The 24961-nt window shown below is 52.4% G+C and overlaps 1 protein-coding gene across 2 annotated transcripts in view; it reads right to left on the reverse strand.

Moving 5' to 3' along the window:
• LOC123745438 (bumetanide-sensitive sodium-(potassium)-chloride cotransporter) overlaps positions 1-22588 on the reverse strand; it is a 389884-nt gene extending 367296 nt beyond the window's left edge. The window contains exon 1 of one of the 2 annotated variants that reach the window (XM_069300604.1): positions 22307-22588. In XM_069300604.1, coding sequence (XP_069156705.1) covers positions 22307-22579 — 273 coding nt within the window. In that variant the 5' untranslated portion in view covers positions 22580-22588. The remainder of the gene's footprint in view (positions 1-22306) is intronic. The other variant, XM_069300601.1, reaches the window with a different exon arrangement.
• Positions 22589-24961: the final 2373 nt, after the last annotated feature.

Genomic DNA, 24961 nt, shown 5'->3' on the forward strand with positions numbered 1-24961 from the left:
GGGGCTCCACGGCGCCACCAGTCATGGCCTTGGCTACTCACACTCACCTGAGGTCCCTCTCACACGTGGAGCAGCACCAGGTGTGGCTCCCTCACTACACACGTGGAGGAGCACCAGGTGTGGCTCTCTCACTACACACGTGGAGGAGCACCAGGTGTGGCTCCCTCACTACACACGTGGTGGAGCAGGACCAGGTGTGGCTCCCTCACTACACACGTGGAGGAGAAGCACCAGGTGTGGCTCCCTCACTACACACGTGGAGGAGGAGCAGCAGGTGTGGCTCCCTCACTACACACGTGGAGGAGGAGCACCAGGTGTGGCTCCCTCACTACACACGTGGTGGAGCAGGACCAGGTGTGGCTCCCTCACTACACACGTGGAGGAGGAGCACCAGGTGTGGCTCCCTCACTACACACGTGGAGGAGCAGCACCAGGTGTGGCTCCCTCACTACACACGTGGAGGAGGAGCACCAGGTGTGGCTCCCTCACTACACACGTGGAGGAGGAGCACCAGGTGTGGCTCCCTCACTACACACGTGGAGGAGGAGCACCAGGTGTGGCTCCCTCACTACACACGTGGAGGAGAAGCACCAGGTGTGGCTCCCTCACTACACACGTGGAGGAGGAGCACCAGGTGTGGCTCCCTCACTACACACGTGGAGGAGAAGCACCAGGTGTGGCTCCCTCACTACACACGTGGTGGAGCAGGACCAGGTGTGGCTCCCTCACTACACACGTGGAGGAGAAGCACCAGGTGTGGCTCAATCACTACACACGTGGAGGAGGAGCACCAGGTGTGGCTCCCTCACTACACACGTGGTGGAGCAGGACCAGGTGTGGCTCCCTCACTACACACGTGGAGGAGGAGCACCAGGTGTGGCTCCCTCACTACACATGTGGAGGAGGAGCACCAGGTGTGGCTCCCTCACTACACACGTGGAGGAGGAGCACCAGGTGTGGCTCCCTCACTACACACGTGGAGGAGGAGCACCAGGTGTGGCTCCCTCACTACACACGTGGAGCAGCACCAGGTGTGGCTCCCTCACTACACACGTGGAGGAGGAGCACCAGGTGTGGCTCCCTCACTACACATGTGGAGGAGCAGCACCAGGTGTGGCTCCCTCACTACACAGGTGGTAGAGCAGGACCAGGTGTGGCTCCCTCACTACACACGTGGAGGAGAAGCACCAGGTGTGGCTCCATCACTACACACGTGGAGGAGCAGCACCAGGTGTGGCTCCCTCACTACACACGTGGAGGAGGAGCACCAGGTGTGGCTCCCTCACTACACACGTGGTGGAGGAGCACCAGGTGTGGCTCCCTCACTACACACGTGGAGGAGGAGCAGCAGGTGTGGCTCCCTCACTACACACGTGGAGGAGGAGCAGCAGGTGTGGCTCCCTCACTACACACGTGGAGGAGGAGCAGCAGGTGTGGCTCCCTCACTACACACGTGGAGGAGGAGCAGCAGGTGTGGCTCCCTCACTACACACGTGGAGGAGGAGCAGCAGGTGTGGCTCCCTCACTACACACGTGGAGGAGGAGCACCAGGTGTGGCTCCCTCACTACACACGTGGAGGAGGAGCACCAGGTGTGGCTCCCTCACTACGCACGTGGAGGAGGAGCAGCAGGTGTGGCTCCCTCACTACACACGTGGAGGAGGAGCAGCAGGTGTGGCTCCCTCACTACACACGTGGAGGAGGAGCAGCAGGTGTGGCTCCCTCACTACACACGTGGAGGAGGAGCACCAGGTGTGGCTCCCTCACTACACACGTGGAGGAGGAGCACCAGGTGTGGCTCCCTCACTACACACGTGGAGCAGGAGCACCAGGTGTGGCTCCCTCACTACACACACCTCACAATGTTCCTCCAGTGAGACCTGCCAACACCCGCCCCCTGGTGAAGATCATCACTCCAACACTCCCAAACAAACGTATCAAGACTCACAAGTGTGTGCATTACAAGACAAGAGTGGAATGTGTCGCGGATTATTACAAGATTGGAATATTGTGGCCAACTTGGCCAAGAACAACCACGGGACTAACTGGCCGGCTGGTCTGAGGTGACCTGTCGACTCCAACCACTGTAAGTGTAGAGGTGGTGACGGCTGGAGCAGCAGCAGCAGCGGGAACACGAGGCCAATACAAATGAGGGAGAAGCAGCTCCAGAAATATAATAACAAAATAGAAGGCGGTAGGACAGTGGTCTACGTCAAGCCTGTGTGTCTGGAATGTATGTCAACAGAATCACACAGTAGTATAAGCAAGGTAACGGTGGTATTCGAGTGGCTGCCAGGGAGGTGAATATGGCGGACATTACAGACTCCAGCCCTCGGTGTCGAGCCCCCATATGCAACAACTATTTTAAGACATGATAATATATTTCCTAGACATTTAAGGAAACATTTCAGATAAAAATTGATAAATGAAATATATATTACAAGAGCTCGAACGAAATCTAAGATATAAAACCAAATCTATATCTATAAATATGGACAATTGCAGCCTGGTAGAGACGGAGGACCTGCTGCATGTGTAACAGCTTCTCCATATCGACCTACCCTGACTCTGTGGCCTGGAGAGGACACTTGTACCTCGACAACCCGAGCATTGCTCCACAGTCTCTGGAGGCCAGATGCTTGAGGCTAGCTTCCCCTACTTTTTCAGAGTCATTGCTGTTGGGTACATGTCTAACATGGGCGGACGAGGCTTGGCGTCAGTGTGCACCAATTGACACTGTAAAAATGTCACCCACACATATAATCTAGCAGTGTTTAACACGTCCACCCGTGTACCAGTAACACTGGTCGTGTGTACTGGCAGTGTAGTGGTCGTGTGTACTGGCAGTGTAGTGGTCGTGAGTACTGGCAGTGTAGTGGTCGTGTGTACTGGCAGTGTAGTGGTCGTGTGTACTGGCAGTGTAGTGGTCGTGAGTACTGGCAGTGTAGTGGTCGTGTGTACTGGCAGTGTAGTGGTCGTGTGTACTGGCAGTGTAGTGGTCGTGTGTACTGGCAGTGTAGTGGTCGTGAGTACTGGCAGTGTAGTGGTCGTGTGTACTGGCAGTGTAGTGGTCGTGAGTACTGGCAGTGTAGTGGTCGTGTGTACTGGCAGTGTAGTGGTCGTGTGTACTGGCAGTGTAGTGGTCGTGTGTACTGGCAGTGTAGTGGTCGTGTGTACTGGCAGTGTAGTGGTCGTGTGTACTGGCAGTGTAGTGGTCGTGTGTACTGGCAGTGTAGTGGTCGTGAGTACTGGCAGTGTAGTGGTCGTGTGTACTGGCAGTGTAGTGGTCGTGTGTACTGGCAGTGTAGTGGTCGTGAGTACTGGCAGTGTAGTGGTCGTGTGTACTGGCAGTGTAGTGGTCGTGTGTACTGGCAGTGTAGTGGTCGTGAGTACTGGCAGTGTAGTGGTCGTGAGTACTGGCAGTGTAGTGGTCGTGTGTACTGGCAGTGTAGTGGTCGTGAGTACTGGCAGTGTAGTGGTCGTGTGTACTGGCAGTGTAGTGGTCGTGTGTACTGGCAGTGTAGTGGTCGTGTGTACTGGCAGTGTAGTGGTCGTGAGTACTGGCAGTGTAGTGGTCGTGTGTACTGGCAGTGTAGTGGTCGTGTGTACTGGCAGTGTAGTGGTCGTGTGTACTGGCAGTGTAGTGGTCGTGAGTACTGGCAGTGTAGTGGTCGTGTGTACTGGCAGTGTAGTGGTCGTGAGTACTGGCAGTGTAGTGGTCGTGTGTACTGGCAGTGTAGTGGTCGTGAGTACTGGCAGTGTAGTGGTCGTGAGTACTGGCAGTGTAGTGGTCGTGTGTACTGGCAGTGTAGTGGTCGTGAGTACTGGCAGTGTAGTGGTCGTGTGTACTGGCAGTGTAGTGGTCGTGTGTACTGGCAGTGTAGTGGTCGTGTGTACTGGCAGTGTAGTGGTCGTGAGTACTGGCAGTGTAGTGGTCGTGTGTACTGGCAGTGTAGTGGTCGTGTGTACTGGCAGTGTAGTGGTCGTGTGTACTGGCAGTGTAGTGGTCGTGAGTACTGGCAGTGTAGTGGTCGTGAGTACTGGCAGTGTAGTGGTCGTGTGTACTGGCAGTGTAGTGGTCGTGATGTACTGGCAGTGTAGTGGTCGTGAGTACTGGCAGTGTAGTGGTCGTGAGTACTGGCAGTGTAGTGGTCGTGTGTACTGGCAGTGTAGTGGTCGTGTGTACTGGCAGTGTAGTGGTCGTGTGTACTGGCAGTGTAGTGGTCGTGTAGTACTGGCAGTGTAGTGGTCGTGTGTACTGGCAGTGTAGTGGTCGTGTGTACTGGCAGTGTAGTGGTCGTGTGTACTGGCAGTGTAGTGGTCGTGTAGTACTGGCAGTGTAGTGGTCGTGTGTACTGGCAGTGTAGTGGTCGTGTGTACTGGCAGTGTAGTGGTCGTGTGTACTGGCAGTGTAGTGGTCGTGAGTACTGGCAGTGTAGTGGTCGTGAGTACTGGCAGTGTAGTGGTCGTGTGTACTGGCAGTGTAGTGGTCGTGAGTACTGGCAGTGTAGTGGTCGTGAGTACTGGCAGTGTAGTGGTCGTGTGTACTGGCAGTGTAGTGGTCGTGTGTACTGGCAGTGTAGTGGTCGTGTGTACTGGCAGTGTAGTGGTCGTGTGTACTGGCAGTGTAGTGGTCGTGAGTACTGGCAGTGTAGTGGTCGTGTGTACTGGCAGTGTAGTGGTCGTGTGTACTGGCAGTGTAGTGGTCGTGTGTACTGGCAGTGTAGTGGTCGTGTGTACTGGCAGTGTAGTGGTCGTGTGTACTGGCAGTGTAGTGGTCGTGTGTACTGGCAGTGTAGTGGTCGTGTGTACTGGCAGTGTAGTGGTCGTGTGTACTGGCAGTGTAGTGGTCGTGTGTACTGGCAGTGTAGTGGTCGTGAGTACTGGCAGTGTAGTGGTCGTGAGTACTGGCAGTGTAGTGGTCGTGTGTACTGGCAGTGTAGTGGTCGTGAGTACTGGCAGTGTAGTGGTCGTGAGTACTGGCAGTGTAGTGGTCGTGTGTACTGGCAGTGTAGTGGTCGTGTGTACTGGCAGTGTAGTGGTCGTGAGTACTGGCAGTGTAGTGGTCGTGTGTACTGGCAGTGTAGTGGTCGTGTGTACTGGCAGTGTAGTGGTCGTGTGTACTGGCAGTGTAGTGGTCGTGAGTACTGGCAGTGTAGTGGTCGTGTGTACTGGCAGTGTAGTGGTCGTGAGTACTGGCAGTGTAGTGGTCGTGTGTACTGGCAGTGTAGTGGTCGTGAGTACTGGCAGTGTAGTGGTCGTGAGTACTGGCAGTGTAGTGGTCGTGTGTACTGGCAGTGTAGTGGTCGTGTGTACTGGCAGTGTAGTGGTCGTGTGTACTGGCAGTGTAGTGGTCGTGAGTACTGGCAGTGTAGTGGTCGTGTGTACTGGCAGTGTAGTGGTCGTGTGTACTGGCAGTGTAGTGGTCGTGTGTACTGGCAGTGTAGTGGTCGTGAGTACTGGCAGTGTAGTGGTCGTGTGTACTGGCAGTGTAGTGGTCGTGAGTACTGGCAGTGTAGTGGTCGTGTGTACTGGCAGTGTAGTGGTCGTGAGTACTGGCAGTGTAGTGGTCGTGAGTACTGGCAGTGTAGTGGTCGTGAGTACTGGCAGTGTAGTGGTCGTGAGTACTGGCAGTGTAGTGGTCGCGTGTACTGGCAGTGTAGTGGTCGTGTGTACTGGCAGTGTAGTGGTCGTGTGTACTGGCAGTGTAGTGGTCGTGAGTACTGGCAGTGTAGTGGTCGTGAGTACTGGCAGTGTAGTGGTCGTGAGTACTGGCAGTGTAGTGGTCGTGAGTACTGGCAGTGTAGTGGTCGTGTGTACTGGCAGTGTAGTGGTCGTGAGTACTGGCAGTGTAGTGGTCGTGAGTACTGGCAGTGTAGTGGTCGTGAGTACTGGCAGTGTAGTGGTCGCGTGTACTGGCAGTGTAGTGGTCGTGTGTACTGGCAGTGTAGTGGTCGTGTGTACTGGCAGTGTAGTGGTCGTGAGTACTGGCAGTGTAGTGGTCGTGAGTACTGGCAGTGTAGTGGTCGTGTGTACTGGCAGTGTAGTGGTCGTGTGTACTGGCAGTGTAGTGGTCGTGTGTACTGGCAGTGTAGTGGTCGTGTGTACTGGCAGTGTAGTGGTCGTGTGTACTGGCAGTGTAGTGGTCGTGTGTACTGGCAGTGTAGTGGTCGTGTGTACTGGCAGTGTAGTGGTCGTGAGTACTGGCAGTGTAGTGGTCGCGTGTACTGGCAGTGTAGTGGTCGTGTGTACTGGCAGTGTAGTGGTCGTGTGTACTGGCAGTGTAGTGGTCGTGTGTACTGGCAGTGTAGTGGTCGTGTGTACTGGCAGTGTAGTGGTCGTGTGTACTGGCAGTGTAGTGGTCGTGTGTACTGGCAGTGTAGTGGTCGTGTGTACTGGCAGTGTAGTGGTCGTGTGTACTGGCAGTGTAGTGGTCGTGAGTACTGGCAGTGTAGTGGTCGCGTGTACTGGCAGTGTAGTGGTCGTGTGTACTGGCAGTGTAGTGGTCGTGAGTACTGGCAGTGTAGTGGTCGTGTGTACTGGCAGTGTAGTGGTCGTGTGTACTGGCAGTGTAGTGGTCGTGTGTACTGGCAGTGTAGTGGTCGTGAGTACTGGCAGTGTAGTGGTCGTGAGTACTGGCAGTGTAGTGGTCGTGTGTACTGGCAGTGTAGTGGTCGTGTGTACTGGCAGTGTAGTGGTCGTGTGTACTGGCAGTGTAGTGGTCGTGAGTACTGGCAGTGTAGTGGTCGTGAGTACTGGCAGTGTAGTGGTCGTGTGTACTGGCAGTGTAGTGGTCGTGAGTACTGGCAGTGTAGTGGTCGTGAGTACTGGCAGTGTAGTGGTCGTGTGTACTGGCAGTGTAGTGGTCGTGAGTACTGGCAGTGTAGTGGTCGTGTTCCCTGGCAGTGTAGTGGTCGTGTTCCCTGGCAGTGTAGTGGTCGTGAGTACTGGCAGTGTAGTGGTCGTGAGTACTGGCAGTGTAGTGGTCGTGAGTACTGGCAGTGTAGTGGTCGTGAGTACTGGCAGTGTAGTGGTCGTGTGTACTGGCAGTGTAGTGGTCGTGAGTACTGGCAGTGTAGTGGTCGTGTGTACTGGCAGTGTAGTGGTCGCGTGTACTGGCAGTGTAGTGGTCGTGAGTACTGGCAGTGTAGTGGTCGTGTGTACTGGCAGTGTAGTGGTCGTGAGTACTGGCAGTGTAGTGGTCGTGTGTACTGGCAGTGTAGTGGTCGTGTGTACTGGCAGTGTAGTGAACAGCCTTCGACCTGTCATTCTTTTTTTTGCAGGGATATTCCTGTGCGGGCCCTAAGCCTCTGGCTGGCCCACTGCGCGGGCCCTAAGCCTCTGGCTGGCCCACTGTGCGGGCCCTAAGCCTCTGGCTGGCCCACTGTGCGGGCCCTAAGCCTCTGGCTGGCGCCCTGTGCGGGCCCTAAGCCTCTGGCTGGCGCCCTGTGCGGGCCCTAAGCCTCTGGCTGGCCCACTGCGCGGGCCCTAAGCCTCTGGTTGGCCCACTGTGCGGGCCCTAAGCCTCTGGCTGGCCCACTGTGCGGGCCCTAAGCCTCTGGCTGGCGCCCTGTGCGGGCCCTAAGCCTCTGGCTGGCGCCCTGTGCGGGCCCTAAGCCTCTGGCTGGCCCACTGCGCGGGCCCTAAGCCTCTGGTTGGCCCACTGTGCGGGCCCTAAGCCTCTGGCTGGCCCACTGCGCGGGCCCTAAGCCTCTGGCTGGCCCACTGTGCGGGCCCTAAGCCTCTGGCTGGCCCACTGTGCGGGCCCTAAGCCTCTGGCTGGCCCACTGTGCGGGCCCTAAGCCTCTGGTTGGCCCACTGTGCGGGCCCTAAGCCTCTGGCTGGCCCACTGTGCGGGCCCTAAGCCTCTGGCTGGCCCACTGTGCGGGCCCTAAGCCTCTGGTTGGCCCACTGTGCGGGCCCTAAGCCTCTGGTTGGCCCACTGCGCGGGCCCTAAGCCTCTGGCTGGCCCACTGCGCGGGCCCTAAGCCTCTGGCTGGCCCACTGTGCGGGCCCTAAGCCTCTGGTTGGCCCACTGTGCGGGCCCTAAGCCTCTGGTTGGCCCACTGCGCGGGCCCTAAGCCTCTGGCTGGCCCACTGCGCGGGCCCTAAGCCTCTGGCTGGCCCACTGTGCGGGCCCTAAGCCTCTGGTTGGCCCACTGTGCGGGCCCTAAGCCTCTGGCTGGCCCACTGCGCGGGCCCTAAGCCTCTGGTTGGCCCACTGTGCGGGCCCTAAGCCTCTGGTTGGCCCACTGTGCGGGCCCTAAGCCTCTGGTTGGCCCACTGCGCGGGCCCTAAGCCTCTGGCTGGTCCACTGTGCGGGCCCTAAGCCTCTGGCTGGCCCACTGTGCGGGCCCTAAGCCTCTGGCTGGCCCACTGTGCGGGCCCTAAGCCTCTGGCTGGCCCACTGTGCGGGCCCTAAGACCTCTGGCTGGCCCACTGTGCGGGCCCTAAGCCTCTGGCTGGCCCACTGTGCGGGCCCTAAGCCTCTGGCTGGCCCACTGTGCGAGCCCTAAGCCTCTGGTTGGCCCACTGGACGGGCCCTAAGCCTCTGGTTGGCCCACTGTGCGGGCCCTAAGCCTCTGGCTGGCCCCCTGGGCGGGCCCTAAGCCTCTGGTTGGCCCACTGTGCGGGCCCTAAGCCTCTGGCTGGCCCCCTGGGCGGGCCCTAAGCCTCTGGCTGGCCCACTGTGCGGGCCCTAAGCCTCTGGCTGGCCCCCTGGGCGGGCCCTAAGCCTCTGGCTGGCCCACTAAGTGTTGCTTGTTTCTGTTTTACTTGGGCGGAGTATGAGTATTTATGACTCGTATGGTCGCTTCAGTAAGATTTTGTCCCACGTGTTTAACAACTTCTTCTGCTCTGTTGAATCTAAGTTGAAATCTTAATGGGTTTGTAACTGTGCTCTGTGTTAGATAATGTTCCAGTGGTCTGTTGTGGCTGTAACTGTGCACTGTGTTAGATAATGTTCCAGTGGTCTGTTGTGGCTGTAACTGTGCACTGTGTTAGATAATGTTCCAGTGGTCTGTTGTGGCTGTAACTGTGCACTGTGTTAGATAATGTTCCAGTGGTCTGTTGTGGCTGTAACTGTGCACTGTGTTAGATAATGTTCCAGTGGTCTGTTGTGGCTGTAACTGTGCACTGTGTTAGATAATGTTCCAGTGGTCTGTTGTGGCTGTAACTGTGCACTGTGTTAGATAATGTTCCAGTGGTCTGTTGTGGCTGTAACTGTGCACTGTGTTAGATAATGTTCCAGTGGTCTGTTGTGGCTGTAACTGTGCACTGTGTTAGATAATGTTCCAGTGGTCTGTCGGGCATTTCTCCACAGTGTTGACATTTCCTCTCATCTTCCGGAACCTGTAAGCCTATTTCCCATGCACATGGATACCCAAGCCTGATGTGATGTAAGTGTACTTGTGTGGTTCTACTGCTCCCTTTCATCACACTAAGTGGTTCGTAGTTGGTTGAATTGTTGTACCAACCCGCAGATCCTGATGTTGCAACTGCTGTGTTGTGGTCACTGTGGTGCATCTTTTGTGCTGCTCTGTGTAGAATTACTTTCTTAATCTGTGATAGACTCTGTGGGATGTTTCTTCTCTTAGTTGCCAGTGGTGGTGACAGTGTTCCGTGACCACACGTGTGGACCAGTGATGGTGACACAGTGGTCCGTGACCACACGTGTGGACCAGTGATGGTGACACTGTTCCGTGACCACACGTGTGGACCAGTGATGGTGACACAGTGGTCCGTGACCACACGTGTGGACCAGTGATGGTGCCACAGTGTTCCGTGACCACACGTGTGGACCAGTGGTGGTGACACTGTTCCGTGACCACACGTGTGGCCCAGTGGTGGTGACAGTGTTCCGTGACCACACGTGTGGACCAGTGGTGGTGACACAGTGTTCCGTGACCACACGTGTGGACCAGTGATGGTGACACAGTGTTCCGTGACCACACGTGTGGACCAGTGATGGTGACACCGTGACCACACGTGTGGACCAGTGGTGGTGACACACTGTTCCGTGACCACACGTGTGGACCAGTGGTGGTGACACACATGTCACCACCACTGGTGCCACTCACTGGGGGCCAGGTCCCCAGCACCACCTGCCGTGTACATACTGTAGCCCGGGTGGAGCACCAAGCAGTGGGTCACACTCCACACTGAGGGCACACTTGAGTGACAGCACTCACTCAGTGGGTCACACTCCCCACTGAGGGCACACTTGAGTGAGAGCACTCACACTCAGTGGGTCACACTCCACACTGAGGGCACACTTGAGTGAGAGCACTCACACTCAGTGGGTCACACTCCCCACTGAGGGCACACTTGAGTGAGAGCACTCACACTCAGTGGGTCACACTCCCCACTGAGGGCACACTTGAGTGAGAGCACTCACACTCAGTGGGTCACACTCCCCACTGAGGGCACACTTGAGTGACAGCACTCACACTCAGTGGGTCACACTCCCCACTGAGGGCACACTTGAGTGACAGCACTCACACTCAGTGGGTCACACTCCCCACTGAGGGCACACTTGAGTGACAGCACTCACACTCAGTGGGTCACACTCCCCACTGAGGGCACACTTGAGTGACAGCACTCACTCAGTGGGTCACACTCCACACTGAGGACACACTTGAGTGAGAGCACTCACACTCAGTGGGTCACACTGCCTCACAATACCCAGCCCCAGTCATATTAGGCAAGCATTACTAGTAATAATTATTTGTTAAGTATAATGACGTCGAGGAACCGGTTCCTGGCCAGACCGGTTTAGTAAGACTTGTCTCACTACAAGTAGGACTTGTCTCACTACAAGTAGGACTTGCCTCACTACAAGTAGGACTTGCCTCACTACAAGTAGGACTTGTCTCACTACAAGTAGGACTTGCCTCACTACAAGTAGGACTTGTCTCACTACAAGTAAGACTTGTCTCACTACAAGTAGGACTTGTCTCACTACAAGTAAGACTTGTCTCACTACAAGTAGGACTTGTCTCACTACAAGTAGGACTTGTCTCACTACAAGTAGGACTTGTCTCACTACAAGTAGGACTTGCCTCACTACAAGTAGGACTTGTCTCACTACAAGTAAGACTTGTCTCACTACAAGTAGGACTTGTCTCACTACAAGTAGGACTTGTCTCACTACAAGTAGGACTTGTCTCACTACAAGTAGGACTTGCCTCACTACAAGTAGGACTTGTCTCACTACAAGTAGGACTTGCCTCACTACAAGTAGGACTTGCCTCACTACAAGTAGGACTTGTCTCACTTTACTTTAATAAGTCTTACTAAATTTCACTCTCAAACCTATTTGTTTTGTAACAAGATCGTCCGAGTACTACAGTCGGGTTCATTCTCGACTCACAATTCAGAATTCCGGGTTAGAATCCCGGGTGGGAGAGAAATGGTTGGACGCGTTTTCTCTCACCTCATGCCACTGTTCACCTAGCAGCCAGTAGGTACCCAGGAGTTAGTAGGCTTGTTGTGGGGTTATATCCTGGGCGGGGTCAATACTTCCACCCTGGGGGAGGGGGGGGGTCCTCGGTATAAGCCTAACATGTACAGTATATATAACCTGGCTTCCTGTCCCCCCGAGACGATGAATTATTGTTATCTTGACAGTCACACTCAGCACACTTGTGTTGACCAGGTCCTCCCTGGTCAATACTGCCACACTAGTGTTGACCAGGTCCTCCCTGGTCAATACTGCCACACTAGTGTTGACCAGCTCCTCCCTGGTCAATACTGCCACACTAGTGTTGACCAGGTCCTCCCTGGTCAATACTGCCACACTAGTGTTGACCAGGTCCTCCCTGGTCAATACTGCCACACTAGTGTTGACCAGGTCCTCCCTGGTCAATACTGCCACACTATAGTGTTGACCAGGTCCTCCCTGGTCAATACTGCCACACTATAGTGTTGACCAGCTCCTCCCTGGTCAATACTGCCACACTAGTGTTGACCAGCTCCTCCCTGGTCAATACTGCCACACTATAGTGTTGACCAGGTCCTCCCTGGTCAATACTGCCACACTATAGTGTTGACCAGGTCCTCCCTGGTCAATACTGCCACACTAGTGTTGACCAGCTCCTCCCTGGTCAATACTGCCCCACTATAGTGTTGACCAGGTCCTCCCTGGTCAATACTGCCACACTTGTGTTGACCAGCTCCTCCCTGGTCAATACTGTCACACTATAGTCTTGACCAGGTCCTCCCTGGTCAATACTGCCACACTATAGTGTTGACCAGGTCCTCCCTGGTGAATACTGCCACACTAGTGTTGACCAGCTCCTCCCTGGTCAATACTGCCACACTATAGTGTTGACCAGGTCCTCCCTGGTCAATACTGCCACACTTGTGTTGACCAGCTCCTCCCTGGTCAATACTGTCACACTATAGTGTTGACCAGGTCCTCCCTGGTCAATACTGCCACACTATAGTGTTGACCAGCTCCTCCCTGGTCAATACTGGCACACTATAGTGTTGACCAGGTCCTCCCTGGTCAATACTGCCACACTAGTATTGACCAGGTCCTCCCTGGTCAATACTGCCACACTAGTATTGACCAGGTCCTCCCTGGTCAATACTGCCACACTAGTATTGACCAGGTCCTCCCTGGTCAATAATATTATACTGATCTTTGGGCCCTCGCATTGCGTAGTGTCTGGTATCCTCCTGACATCACCTGGAGTGTCTGGTATCCTCCTGACATCACCTGGAGTGTCTGGTATCCTCCTGACATCACCTGGAATGTCTGGTATCCTCCTGACATCACCTGGAGTGTCTGCTATCCTCCTGACATCATCTGGAGTGTCTGCTAACCTCCTGACATCACCTGGGGTGTCTGGTATCCTCCTGACATCACCTGGAGTGTCTGGTATCCTCCTGACATCATCTGGAGTGTCTGCTATCCTCCTGACATCATCTGGAGTGTCTGGTATCTTCCTGACATCACCTGGAGTGTCTGCTATCCTCCTGACATCATCTGGAGTGTCTGGATATCCTCACACCAGGTGGATAACCCAGTTGGTTCCGAGGATCAACGTCCCGGCGGCCCGGTCTCTGACCAGGTCTCCTAGTTGGTTGTCTGGCTAACCAGACTGTTAGATGTGGGTGCATGCAGCCTGAAGTATGTATCACAGCCTGGTTGATCAGGTGTCCTTTCGAGATGTATATCAAACTCTTTACAACACCATGAGAGGTTGGCCAGTTATGCTCCATATGTGTAGAGGGAGAGTGTATTAAAGTCTCGGGCCTCTGATGTTGAGAGAGCTCTCTCAAGAGTACCTACTGCACCTCTGCTCTTCCACAGGGGTATTCTGCACATCCTGCCGTGCCTCCTGGTCTCATATGGTGGTATTTCTAAGTGCAGGTTTGGGACCAGCCCCAAGACGTGTGAGATACATTATAATTACACATGGAATATATTACAATATATTACATGTGTAATTATAATGCACCTCACATGCCTGCACTCTTGGTAATACATATTTCAACATTGTATGTGGTTCCAATAATTTAAATATTTTATTGAGTGGATTTTATCAGCATAGAATATTTGCACGCTCTCCAAGTGAGCAATTTCTCCAGCTTTGCAAGGGGCTGTTAGTGTACAACAGTACTCTACTCTAGAGAGAGTACTGTTGTACTCTAGAGAGCACTAGCGTCTTGAAGAGTATCATCATCACTGGTACAGCATCTCTAGTGTGAAAGGTTCTTGTTCTCCAACCTGTCAGTTGTCTTGCAGTTGTGACGGCTACTTTATTGTGTTCTTTAAAGGTAAGGTCTTCCCACATGAGTACACCCAAATATTTTATATTTATCTTGTTGTATACTGATTTGACTGTGGGTTTTTTTCTTACGGGTAGAAATAGCCTAAGCTATTCTATCCCTTTGAGATGTATTTTTTTTCTTGTCTCAATAAACTTACTTGAAAAACTTACTTAAAAACTTACTTAAACTTACTTAAAGCTGGAACTACCTTCAATAAACACCATGTTTTCTGTGGCCCATTGAACGAGGTAATTTATCTTATATCTGCTGGGTTTGCTGGGTCCTCCATATCGTTTATCATCATAAAACTCCTAGTGTCTCTGCAAAGGATGATGGAGTAGTATAGTTTGTGTGGTTGTGTATGTGAGATATAATGATACAAAGTGGTGGAGCAAGCACAGTACCCTGGGACACGAGGCTCTCCACGGTGGCTCAGCCGGGTCTGGCTCGGAGGAATATTACAATCTTAGTCCTGTTCTTTAGCACATTAAAAATCTATCTTCCTAATTTGGCAGTAATTCCTTATGCGAGCATTTTGTGTGCACTAACACCGTTGTCACATTTCTTCAAACCTCTTTCTAAAACCTGTGTATATTGCTTCAGCGTTTTGCTTAAAATTTTAAATTTTGCCCCGAGGGGCGAGTTTATTGGGCAGCGCCACTCATCTTGTGAGTGAACATACCGCCATAGCAGAATGTACAACACTCCCCAATAGGAAGAAAACCCGCTGGGTTGTTCATCCTGTCACTTGTACCCAGACACAGCTGGGACTTGCTTGTTTTCCTTGTCAGCTAAGCAATGGTCTAGCAATTGTAAGGTGTAGGAGCGCCCTGCCCCGAGCTCATCTTGGCTAGGCTTACCTACACGCTGTTATTCCACCAGTTTCGTGACCTTGCTCTTACCACTCTTTCAAACATTTTATGTGTGATAGTCACCAGTGCTGTTGGTCTAAAATTTTGCCTCTGATTCATATCCTCCTTTAAGATGATTTAATAGATGTTCACACAAATAAAATGCGCAACAATGGCTCAAAATTAGATTATATTCCTAACATCATTAATTAAACCGTATGATCTCAAGAAGCATGAAGCCAAGTATATATATATATATATATATATATATATATATATATATATATATATATATATATATATATATATATATATATATATATATATATATATATATATATGTAAACTTTTGCCCCCGCGTTGGCCTCCAAGGCCCCCAAGCACCCGCAGTCACCGTTAGGAAAGCTCTCACAATGAAATTATTTAACCTATCAAACATTATATAAGATATAGCCGCTTAAATATATTCTCACTTACAAATATTCTATGGAATAGTTAAGACGCACACGAGGAGCACCTGTGGTCGTGAACGACCCAGGGAGCACCTGTGGTCGTGAACGACCCGGGGAGCACCTGTGGTCGTGAACGACTCGGGGAACACCTGTGGTCGGGAACGACCCAGGGAGCACCTGTGGTCGTGAACGACCCGGGGAGCACCTGTGGTCGTGAACGACCCGGGGAACACCTGTGGTCGTGAACGACCCGGGGAGCACCTGTGGTCGTGAAGGACCCGGGGAGCACCTGTGGTCGGGAACGACCCGGGGAGTACCTGTGGTCGGGAACGACCCGGGGAGCACCTGTGGTCGTGAAGGACCCGGGGAGCACCTGTGGTCGTGAAGGACCCGGGGAGCACCTGTGGTCGGGAACGACCCGGGGAGTACCTGTGGTCGGGAACGACCCGGGGAGCACCTGTGGTCGTGAACGACCCGGGGAACACCTGTGGTCGGGAACAACCCGGGAGCACCTGTGGTCGGGAACGACCCGGGGAGCACCTGTAGTCGGGAACGACCCGGGGAACACCTGTGGTCGTGAACGACCCGGGGAGCACCTGTGGTCGTGAACGACCCGGGGAGCACCTGTGGTCGTGAACGACCCGGGGAACACCTGTGGTCGTGAACGACCCGGGGAGCACCTGTAGTCGGGAACGACCCGGGGAACACCTGTGGTCGTGAACGACCCGGGGAGCACCTGTGGTCGTGAACGACCCGGGGAGCACCTGTGGTCGTGAACGACCCAGGGAGCACCTGTGGTCGTGAACGACCCGGGGAGCACCTGTGGTCGGGAACGACCCGGGGAGCACCTGTGGTCGTGAGCGACCCGGGGAACACCTGTGGTCGGGAACGACCCGGGGAGCACCTGTGGTCGTGAACGACCCGGGGAACACCTGTGGTCGGGAACGACCCGGGGAGCACCTGTGGTCGTGAACGACCCGGGGAGCACCTGTGGTCGTGAACGACCCGGAGAGCACCTGTGGTCGTGAACGACCCGGGGAGCACCTGTGGTCGTGAACGACCCGGGGAGCACCTGTGGTCGGGAACGACCCGGGGAGCACCTGTGGTCGTGAACGACCCAGGGAGCACCTGTGGTCGGGAACGACCCGGGGAGCACCTGTGGTCGGGAACGACCCAGGGAGCACCTGTGGTCGTGAACGACCCGGGGAGCACCTGTGGTCGTGAACGACCCAGGGAGCACCTGTGGTCGGGAACGACCCGGGGAGCACCTGTGGTCGTGAAGGACCCGGGGAGCTCCTGTGGTCGTGAAGGACCCGGGGAACACCTGTGGTCGTGAGCGACACAGAGAACATGTGTGCTGGTGAAGTTGGACCCAGGAGGTGCGGTAACGACAACTGGTACACATGTTAGTTGTCATATTCTGCTGTTGAGTTGGGAGGTATTTGTCACTAAATGAAGTTTTCAAGTGAGATTCAATCTTGATTGGATCTCACTATGGAAAGATTCATTTTGGGGGAGATAGGGGAATGTGTATCAAGGGAGTATTTTTATATATGAGTATTTTTGAGTATGAGTATAGGTGAGAGTTGTATGTGAGAAGAGTGAAGTAGAGTGAGGTACTAGGGCAGAAGAGTGTGAAGGCATCTGGTCTGTGTCAAGGGGTACTAGAGTACTCACAATGAGATCAGTGTTACTTTGTGCATCTCATGGTGCTGTAAGGATGAGATTTGTGTATTCTTAAGAAGGTTTACACCAGTTAGGAGAGCTACGACTCGTGTATAAGTAGCCTTCGAGTAGTTAGGAGTTAGATCAGAGGTAGACCTCCCCCGGTGCCCGTGGAAGCTGTTCACTTGAGACAGTTAAGCAAGTCCCAGTCATGTCTGGTTACAAGTGACAGGATGAGCGGGTTTTCTACCTATTTGGGAGTGTTGCACATACTGCTATGGCGGTGTTTCCATTCATATTTGAGTGGCGCCACCCAATAAACTCGCTCCTCTGGGTTAAAACCACCTGTATTAGAGGTGAGAGTTTTAGTTGCCTGTGTGAGGACCAAGTGAAGTACCGAGTGTACCATATACACACCAGCCCAGCATGGTAGTGTGTGTGTGGGGGACCATATACACACCAGCCCAGCATGGTAGAGTGTGTGTGGGGGACCATATACACACCAGCCCAGCATGGTAGAGTGTGTGTGGGGGACCATATACACACCAGCCCAGCATGGTAGAGTGTGTGTGGGGGACCATATACACACCAGCCCAGCATGGTAGAGTGTGTGTGGGGGACCATATACACACCAGCCCAGCATGGTAGTGTGTGTGTGGGGGACCATATACACACCAGCCCAGTATGGTAGAGTGTGTGTGGGGGACCATATACACACCAGCCCAGCATGGTAGTGTGTGTGTGGGGGACCATATACACACCAGCCCAGTATGGTAGAGTGTGTGTGGGGGACCATATACACACCAGCCCAGCATGGTAGAGTGTGTGTGGGGGACCATATACACACCAGCCCAGCATGGTAGTGTGTGTGTGGGGAACCATATACACACCAGCCCAGTATGGTAGAGTGTGTGTGGGGTACCATATACACACCAGCCCAGCATGGTAGAGTGTGTGTGGGGGACCATATACACACCAGCCCAGCATGGTAGAGTGTGTGTGGGGGACCATATACACACCAGCCCAGCATGGTAGAGTGTGTGTGGGGGACCATATACACACCAGCCCAGCATGGTAGTGTGTGGGGGACCATATACACACCAGCCCAGCATGGTAGTGTGTGTGTGGGGGACCATATACACACCAGCCCAGTATGGTAGAGTGTGTGTGGGGGACCATATACACACCAGCCCAGCATGGTAGTGTGTGTGTGGGGGACCATATACACACCAGCCCAGCATGGTAGAGTGTGTGTGGGGGACCATATACACACCAGCCCAGCATGGTAGAGTGTGTGTGGGGGACCATATACACACCAGCCCAGCATGGTAGTGTGTGTGTGGGGGACCATATACACACCAGCCCAGTATGGTAGAGTGTGTGTGGGGGACCATATACACACCAGCCCAGCATGGTAGTGTGTGTGTGGGGGACCATATACACACCAGCCCAGTATGGTAGAGTGTGTGTGGGGGACCATATACACACCAGCCCAGTATGGTAGAGTGTGTGTGGGGGACCATATACACACCAGCCCAGCATGGTAGTGTGTGTGTGGGGGACCATATACACACCAGCCCAGTATGGTAGAGTGTGTGTGGGGGACCATATACACACCAGCCCAGTATGGTAGAGTGTGTGTGGGGGACCATATACACACCAGCCCAGCATGGTAGTGTGTGTGTGGGGGACCATATACACACCAGCCCAGTATGGTAGAGTGTGTGTGGGGGACCATATACACACCAGCCCAGCATGGTAGTGTGTGTGTGGGGGACCATATACACACCAGCCCAGCATGGTAGAGTGTGTGTGGGGGACCATATACACACCAGCCCAGCATGGTAGTGTGTGTGTGGGGGACCATATACACACCAGCCCAGCATGGTAGTGTGTGTGTGGGGGACCAGCCCAGCATGGTAGTGTGTGTGTGGGGGACCATGTCTCTGTTGTCTTGGGTCTTGCTGAAGTTTTGATAAATTTGAGTAAATTGCCTTACTGAGTTTAGCAATTGGAAATGGTGAAACAGTAAAGGGAACTGTTACATTTAATGACTGAGATTAGTAATTTCCTTCCTTTTTAGTGCTTTCCCAGTAACGAAAGCAATTTACTGGGAAAAGTTATAAAGTACTGCAGTCTGTCCTCAGGGAGGAAATCCACTCACGGGAATGTTTTGAGATCAGTCACATAATTAGTGATATTATCTACTCTCTATCCATGGTTAGGTTAGGTTAGGTTAAGCTTTTGTTAGGCTAGGTTGCATTACATTTGGTTACGTTAATCAGTGAATTATTAGAGATATTATGAAATATTGAATTTCAAAAACTATTTGAGTTTACCTGATAATTCCATATATAGAAAACGAAGTTCTTTAAAGCAAACGTTTTCAGCATTTACCGTTTATATTTTAAACCAACGATTTTTAATACAACAAAGTTATAACTTGAGAATAATCTCGGTTTAGAACAAAGGTTCATTTGCCAGTTTACATGTAGACTATTGCTGGAACAGCTTTATGCTTTCAGACCATCACAAATATCTATATAACTATGCAGGTGGTGTGAGAGTGGGGTGTGGTCTCTCATGGTGGTGTGAGGACCATGGCCCAGGTGGTCGTCGTGGTGTGAGGACCATGGCCCAGGTGGTGGACGTGGTGTGAGGACCATGGGGCCCTGTGAGGACCATGGGGCCCACCACTGACAATAGGGTTACAGTGGGTACAGCTCCGTTACCATCTTTCCCTCTTACTAAAGTCTTCCCTTCATCACCACATCTTTTATCCCTCAGCCTTCCCTCACATCCCTCTCAGTTACTGTTCCCACCACACCTGTCACCGTCGACGACCCGCAGAACACCTGTGATCGTGGACGACCCGCAGAACACCTGTGATCGTGGACGACCCATAATGGTGACTGGGGTAACCTTTCCTGTGACACAGTACACAGTACTCTGAGTCTTGCTGCTTCAGTATTCTGGAGACGTTGTGTGTTATTTTAAGCCAAGTTACAGAATTAACTTCGCAACAAGTCCAGTGTATATCAAGCACTAATACTCAGTCAACCCTTCACTCTTGTTTTTACTTGCAAATAAGTCTAAATATTGTCATTAATTTGGAGTCACAATGAAGGTCGTCTCACTTTAGTCTTGGTAAACTGTTCTCTCAGACGCTGTCAGGAACATTCAACCCCATAATGTGCTCCCTCCTTACCCCCAACCTCACAACTGACCCTTATAACTCACAATACACCGCCACATACACGACTCACAATACACCACCACATACGCGACTCACAATACACCGCCACGAACACGACTCACAATACACCTCCACAAACACGACTCACAATATACCACCACGAACACGACTCACAATACACCGCCACAAACACGACTCACAATACACCGCCACAAACACGACTCACAATACACCGCCACAAACACGACTCACAATACACCGCCACAAACACGACTCACAATACACCGCCACAAACACGACTCACAATACACCGCCACAAACACGACTCACAATACACCACCACGAACACGACTCACAATACACCGCCACAAACACGACTCACAATACACCGCCACGAACACGACTCACAATACACCGCCACAAACACGACTCACAATACACCACCACAAACACGACTCACAATACACCGCCACGAACACGACTCACAATACACCACCACGAACACGACTCACAATACACCGCCACAAACACGACTCACAATACACCGCCACAAACACGACTCACAATACACCACCACGAACACGACTCACAATACACCACCACGAACACGACTCACAATACACCGCCACAAACACGACTCACAATACACCGCCACAAACACGACTCACAATACACCGCCACAAACACGACTCACAATACACCGCCACAAACACGACTCACAATACACCGCCACAAACACGACTCACAATACACACGCTGTTGTGGGAGCATCCCGCCTGAGGAGGAGTGAGGGTACGAGCAAGGTGGACCTTGAGGGGTATACGAGCAAGGTAGACCTTGAGGGGTATACGAGCAAGGTAGACCTTGAGGGGTATACGAGCAAAGTGGACCTTGAGGGGTATACGAGCAAGGTGGACCTTGAGGGGGTATACGAGCAAGGTGGACCTTGAGGGGTATACGAGCAAGGTGGACCTTGAGGGGTACGAGCAAGGTGGACCTTGAGGGGTATACGAACAAGGTGGACCTTGAGGGGTATACGAGCAAGGTGGACCTTGAGGGGTATACGAGCAAGGTGGACCTTGAGGGGTATACGAGCAAGGTGGACCTTGAGGGGTACGAGCAAGGTGGACCTTGAGGGGTATACGAGCAAGGTGGACCTTGAGGGGTACGAGCAAGGTGGACCTTGAGGGGTATACGAACAAGGTGGACCTTGAGGGGTATACGAGCAAGGTGGACCTTGAGGGGTATACGAACAAGGTGGACCTTGAGGGGTATACGAGCAAGGTGGACCTTGAGGGGTATACGAGCAAGGTGGACCTTGAGGGGTATACGAGCAAGGTGGACCTTGAGGGGTATACGAGCAAGGTGGACCTTGAGGGGTATACGAGCAAGGTGGACCTTGAGGGGTATACGAATAAGGTGGACCTTGAGGGGTATACGAGCAAGGTGGACCTTGAGGGGTATACGAACAAGGTGGACCTTGAGGGGTATACGAACAAGGTGGACCTTGAGGGGTATACGAACAAGGTGGACCTTGAGGGGTATACGAACAAGGTGGACCTTGAGGGGTATACGAACAAGGTGGACCTTGAGGGGTATACGAGCAAGGTGGACCTTGAGGGGTATACGAGCAAGGTGGACCTTGAGGGGTATACGAGCAAGGTGGACCTTGAGGGGTATACGAGCAAGGTGGACCTTGAGGGGTATACGAGCAAGGTGGACCTTGAGGGGTATACGAGCAAGGTGGACCTTGAGGGGTATACGAGCAAGGTGGACCTTGAGGGGTATACGAGCAAGGTGGACCTTGAGGGGTATACGAGCAAAGTGGACCTTGAGGGGTATACGAGCAAGGTGGACCTTGAGGGGTATACGAGTAAGGTGGACCTTGAGGGGTATACGAGTAAGGTGGACCTTGAGGGGTATACGAGCAAGGTGGACCTTGAGGGGTATACGAGCAAGGTGGACCTTGAGGGGTATACGAGCAAGGTGGACCTTGAGGGGTATACGAGCAAGGTGGACCTTGAGGGGTATACGAGTAAGGTGGACCTTGAGGGGTATACGAGTAAGGTGGACCTTGAGGGGTATACGAGCAAGGTGGACCTTGAGGGGTATACGAGCAAGGTGGACCTTGAGGGGTATACGAGCAAGGTGGACCTTGAGGGGTATACGAGCAAGGTGGACCTTGAGGGGTATACGAGCAAGGTGGACCTTGAGGGGAGAGAACGTTAAGAGAGTCACAGGTCAAGTTACGGCGGTGGTAGGGGCTGAGGGTGACGTCACAGGCACGGTGGCTGCCAAGGGTGACATTATTTATGTTGTGAGTGGAGGAGAAGGTCGGGGCGCGGGGGGGGGGGGGTGTCTTACCTGTTGTTCCCTGAAGGTGTTGTGATGGAGGTCGTCCAGGGTCGGTCTCATGGACCCGTCAACGATGGAGTTAAGGTTCCTGTAGTGGGACTCCTTGGGTAGGGCCTCCCGCGTCAGGTAGTGACGGAGGGACTTCTGGTAACGCGTCTCATACACACTGCTCGAGTGTGTGGTGGGGGACAGGTAGGCCTCGTCGCCAGCGTCCATGCCAGAGGCAATGTGGACGTGGGACGAGGAGCCCAACTCCATCGTGTCTGCATCATCCGAACTCATGGCGGCGACTGAGCGTAGAGGCGGCCGGCGCCTCTATATATAACCTCGGCTTCCCCTGCGTCACTCCCGCCGCGCACTGCTTGCTGTATTATGCTCTCATACACTGCTTGCTGTATTATGCTCTCATACAGTGCTTGCTGTATTATGCTCTCATACAGTGCTTGCTGTATTATGCTCTCTCATACACTGCTTGCTGTATTATGCTCTCTCATACACTGCTTGCTGTATTATGCTCTCATACAGTGCTTGCTGTATTATGCTCTCATACAGTGCTTGCTGTATTATGCTCTCATACACTGCTTGCTGTATTATGCTCTCATGCAGTGCTTGCTGTATTATGCTCTCATACACTGCTTGCTGTATTATGCTCTCTCATACACTGCTTGCTGTATTATGCTCTCTCATACACTGCTTGCTGTATTATGCTCTCTCATACACTGCTTGCTGTATTATGCTCTCTCATACACTGCTTGCTGTATTATACTCACATACACTGCTTGCTGTATTATGCTCTCATACACTGCTTGCTGTATTATGCTCTCTCATACACTGCTTGCTGTATTATGCTCTCATACAGTGCTTGCTGTATTATGCTTTCATACACTGCTTGCTGTATTATGCTCTCATACAGTGCTTGCTGTATTATGATCTCATACACTGCTTGCTGTATTATGCTCTCATACACTGCTTGCTGTATTATGATCTCATACACTGCTTGCTGTATTATGCTCTCATACAGTGCTTGCTGTATTATGCTCTCATACAATGCTTGCTGTATTATGTTCTCATATACACTGCTTGCTGTATTATGCTCTCATATACACTGCTTGCTGTATTATGCTCTCTCATACACTGCTTGCTGTATTATGCTCTCTCATACACTGCTTGCTGTATTATGCTCTCATACAGTGCTTGCTGTATTATGCTCTCATATACACTGCTTGCTGTATTATGCTCTCATATACACTGCTTGCTGTATTATGCTCTCTCATACACTGCTTGCTGTATTATGCTCTCTCATACACTGCTTGCTGTATTATGCTCTCATACAGTGCTTGCTGTATTATGCTCTCATATACACTGCTTGCTGTATTATGCTCTGATACACTGCTTGCTGTATTATGATCTCATACACTGCTTGCTGTATTATGCTCTCATACACTGCTTGCTGTATTATGATCTCATACACTGCTTGCTGTATTATGCTCTCATAGAATGCTTGCTGTATTATGCTCTCATACACTGCTTGCTGTATTATGCTCTCATACACTGCTTGCTGTATTATGCTCTCTCATACACTGCTTGCTGTATTATGCTCTCATACAGTGCTAGCTGTATTATGCTCTCATACACTGCTTGCTGTATTATGCTCTCATATACACTGCTTGCTGTATTATGCTCTTATACACTGCTTGCTGTATGATACTCTCTCTAACACTTCTTGTTGTATAATACTCTCTCATACACTGCTTGCTGTATTATGCTCTCATACACTGCTTGCTGTATTATGATCTCATACACTGCTGTATTATGCTCTCATACAATGCTTGCTGTATTATGCTCTCATACACTGCTTGCTGTATTATGCTCTCATACACTGCTTGCTGTATTATGCTCTCATACACTGCTTGCTGTATTATGCTCTCATACAGTGCTTGCTGTATTATGCTCTTATACACTGCTTGCTGTATTATGCTCTCATACAGTGCTTGCTGGATTATGCTCTTATACACTGCTTGCTGTATTATGCTCTCATACACTGCTTGCTGTATTATACTCTGTCACTCTGCTCGCTGTATTACGCTACACTCACATACAGTCTCTTCTCTACTTTAATACTCTCGTGTCTTCGTCATTAGCAACAACAAGTTAGAGAGTAATATGGGGGCCTCACAGCCCCAGTCAGCCACACACCAGTTAGAGAGTAATATGGGGCCCTCAGAGCCCCAGTCAGTCAGCCACACACAAGTTAGAGAGTAATATGGGGGCCTCAGAGCCCCAGTCAGTCAGCCACACACCAGTTAGAGAGTAATATGGGGCCCTCAGAGCCCCAGTCAGTCAGCCACACACCAGTTAGAGAGTAATATGGGGCCCTCAGAGCCCCAGTCAGTCAGCCACACACAAGTTAGAGAGTAATATGGGGGCCTCAGAGCCCCAGTCAGTCAGCCACACACCAGTTAGAGAGTAATATGGGGACCTCAGAGCCCCAGTCAGTCAGCCACACACCAGTTAGAGAGTAATATGGGGGCCTCAGAGCCCCAGTCAGTCAGCCACACACCAGTTAGAGAGTAATATGGGGACCTCAGAGCCCCAGTCAGTCAGCCACACACCAGTTAGAGAGTAATATGGGGGCCTCAGAGCCCCAGTCAGTCAGCCACACAC

The sequence above is a fragment of the Procambarus clarkii genome, chromosome 44, assembly GCF_040958095.1.
Source record: "Procambarus clarkii isolate CNS0578487 chromosome 44, FALCON_Pclarkii_2.0, whole genome shotgun sequence".
NCBI lineage: Eukaryota > Metazoa > Arthropoda > Malacostraca > Decapoda > Cambaridae > Procambarus > Procambarus clarkii.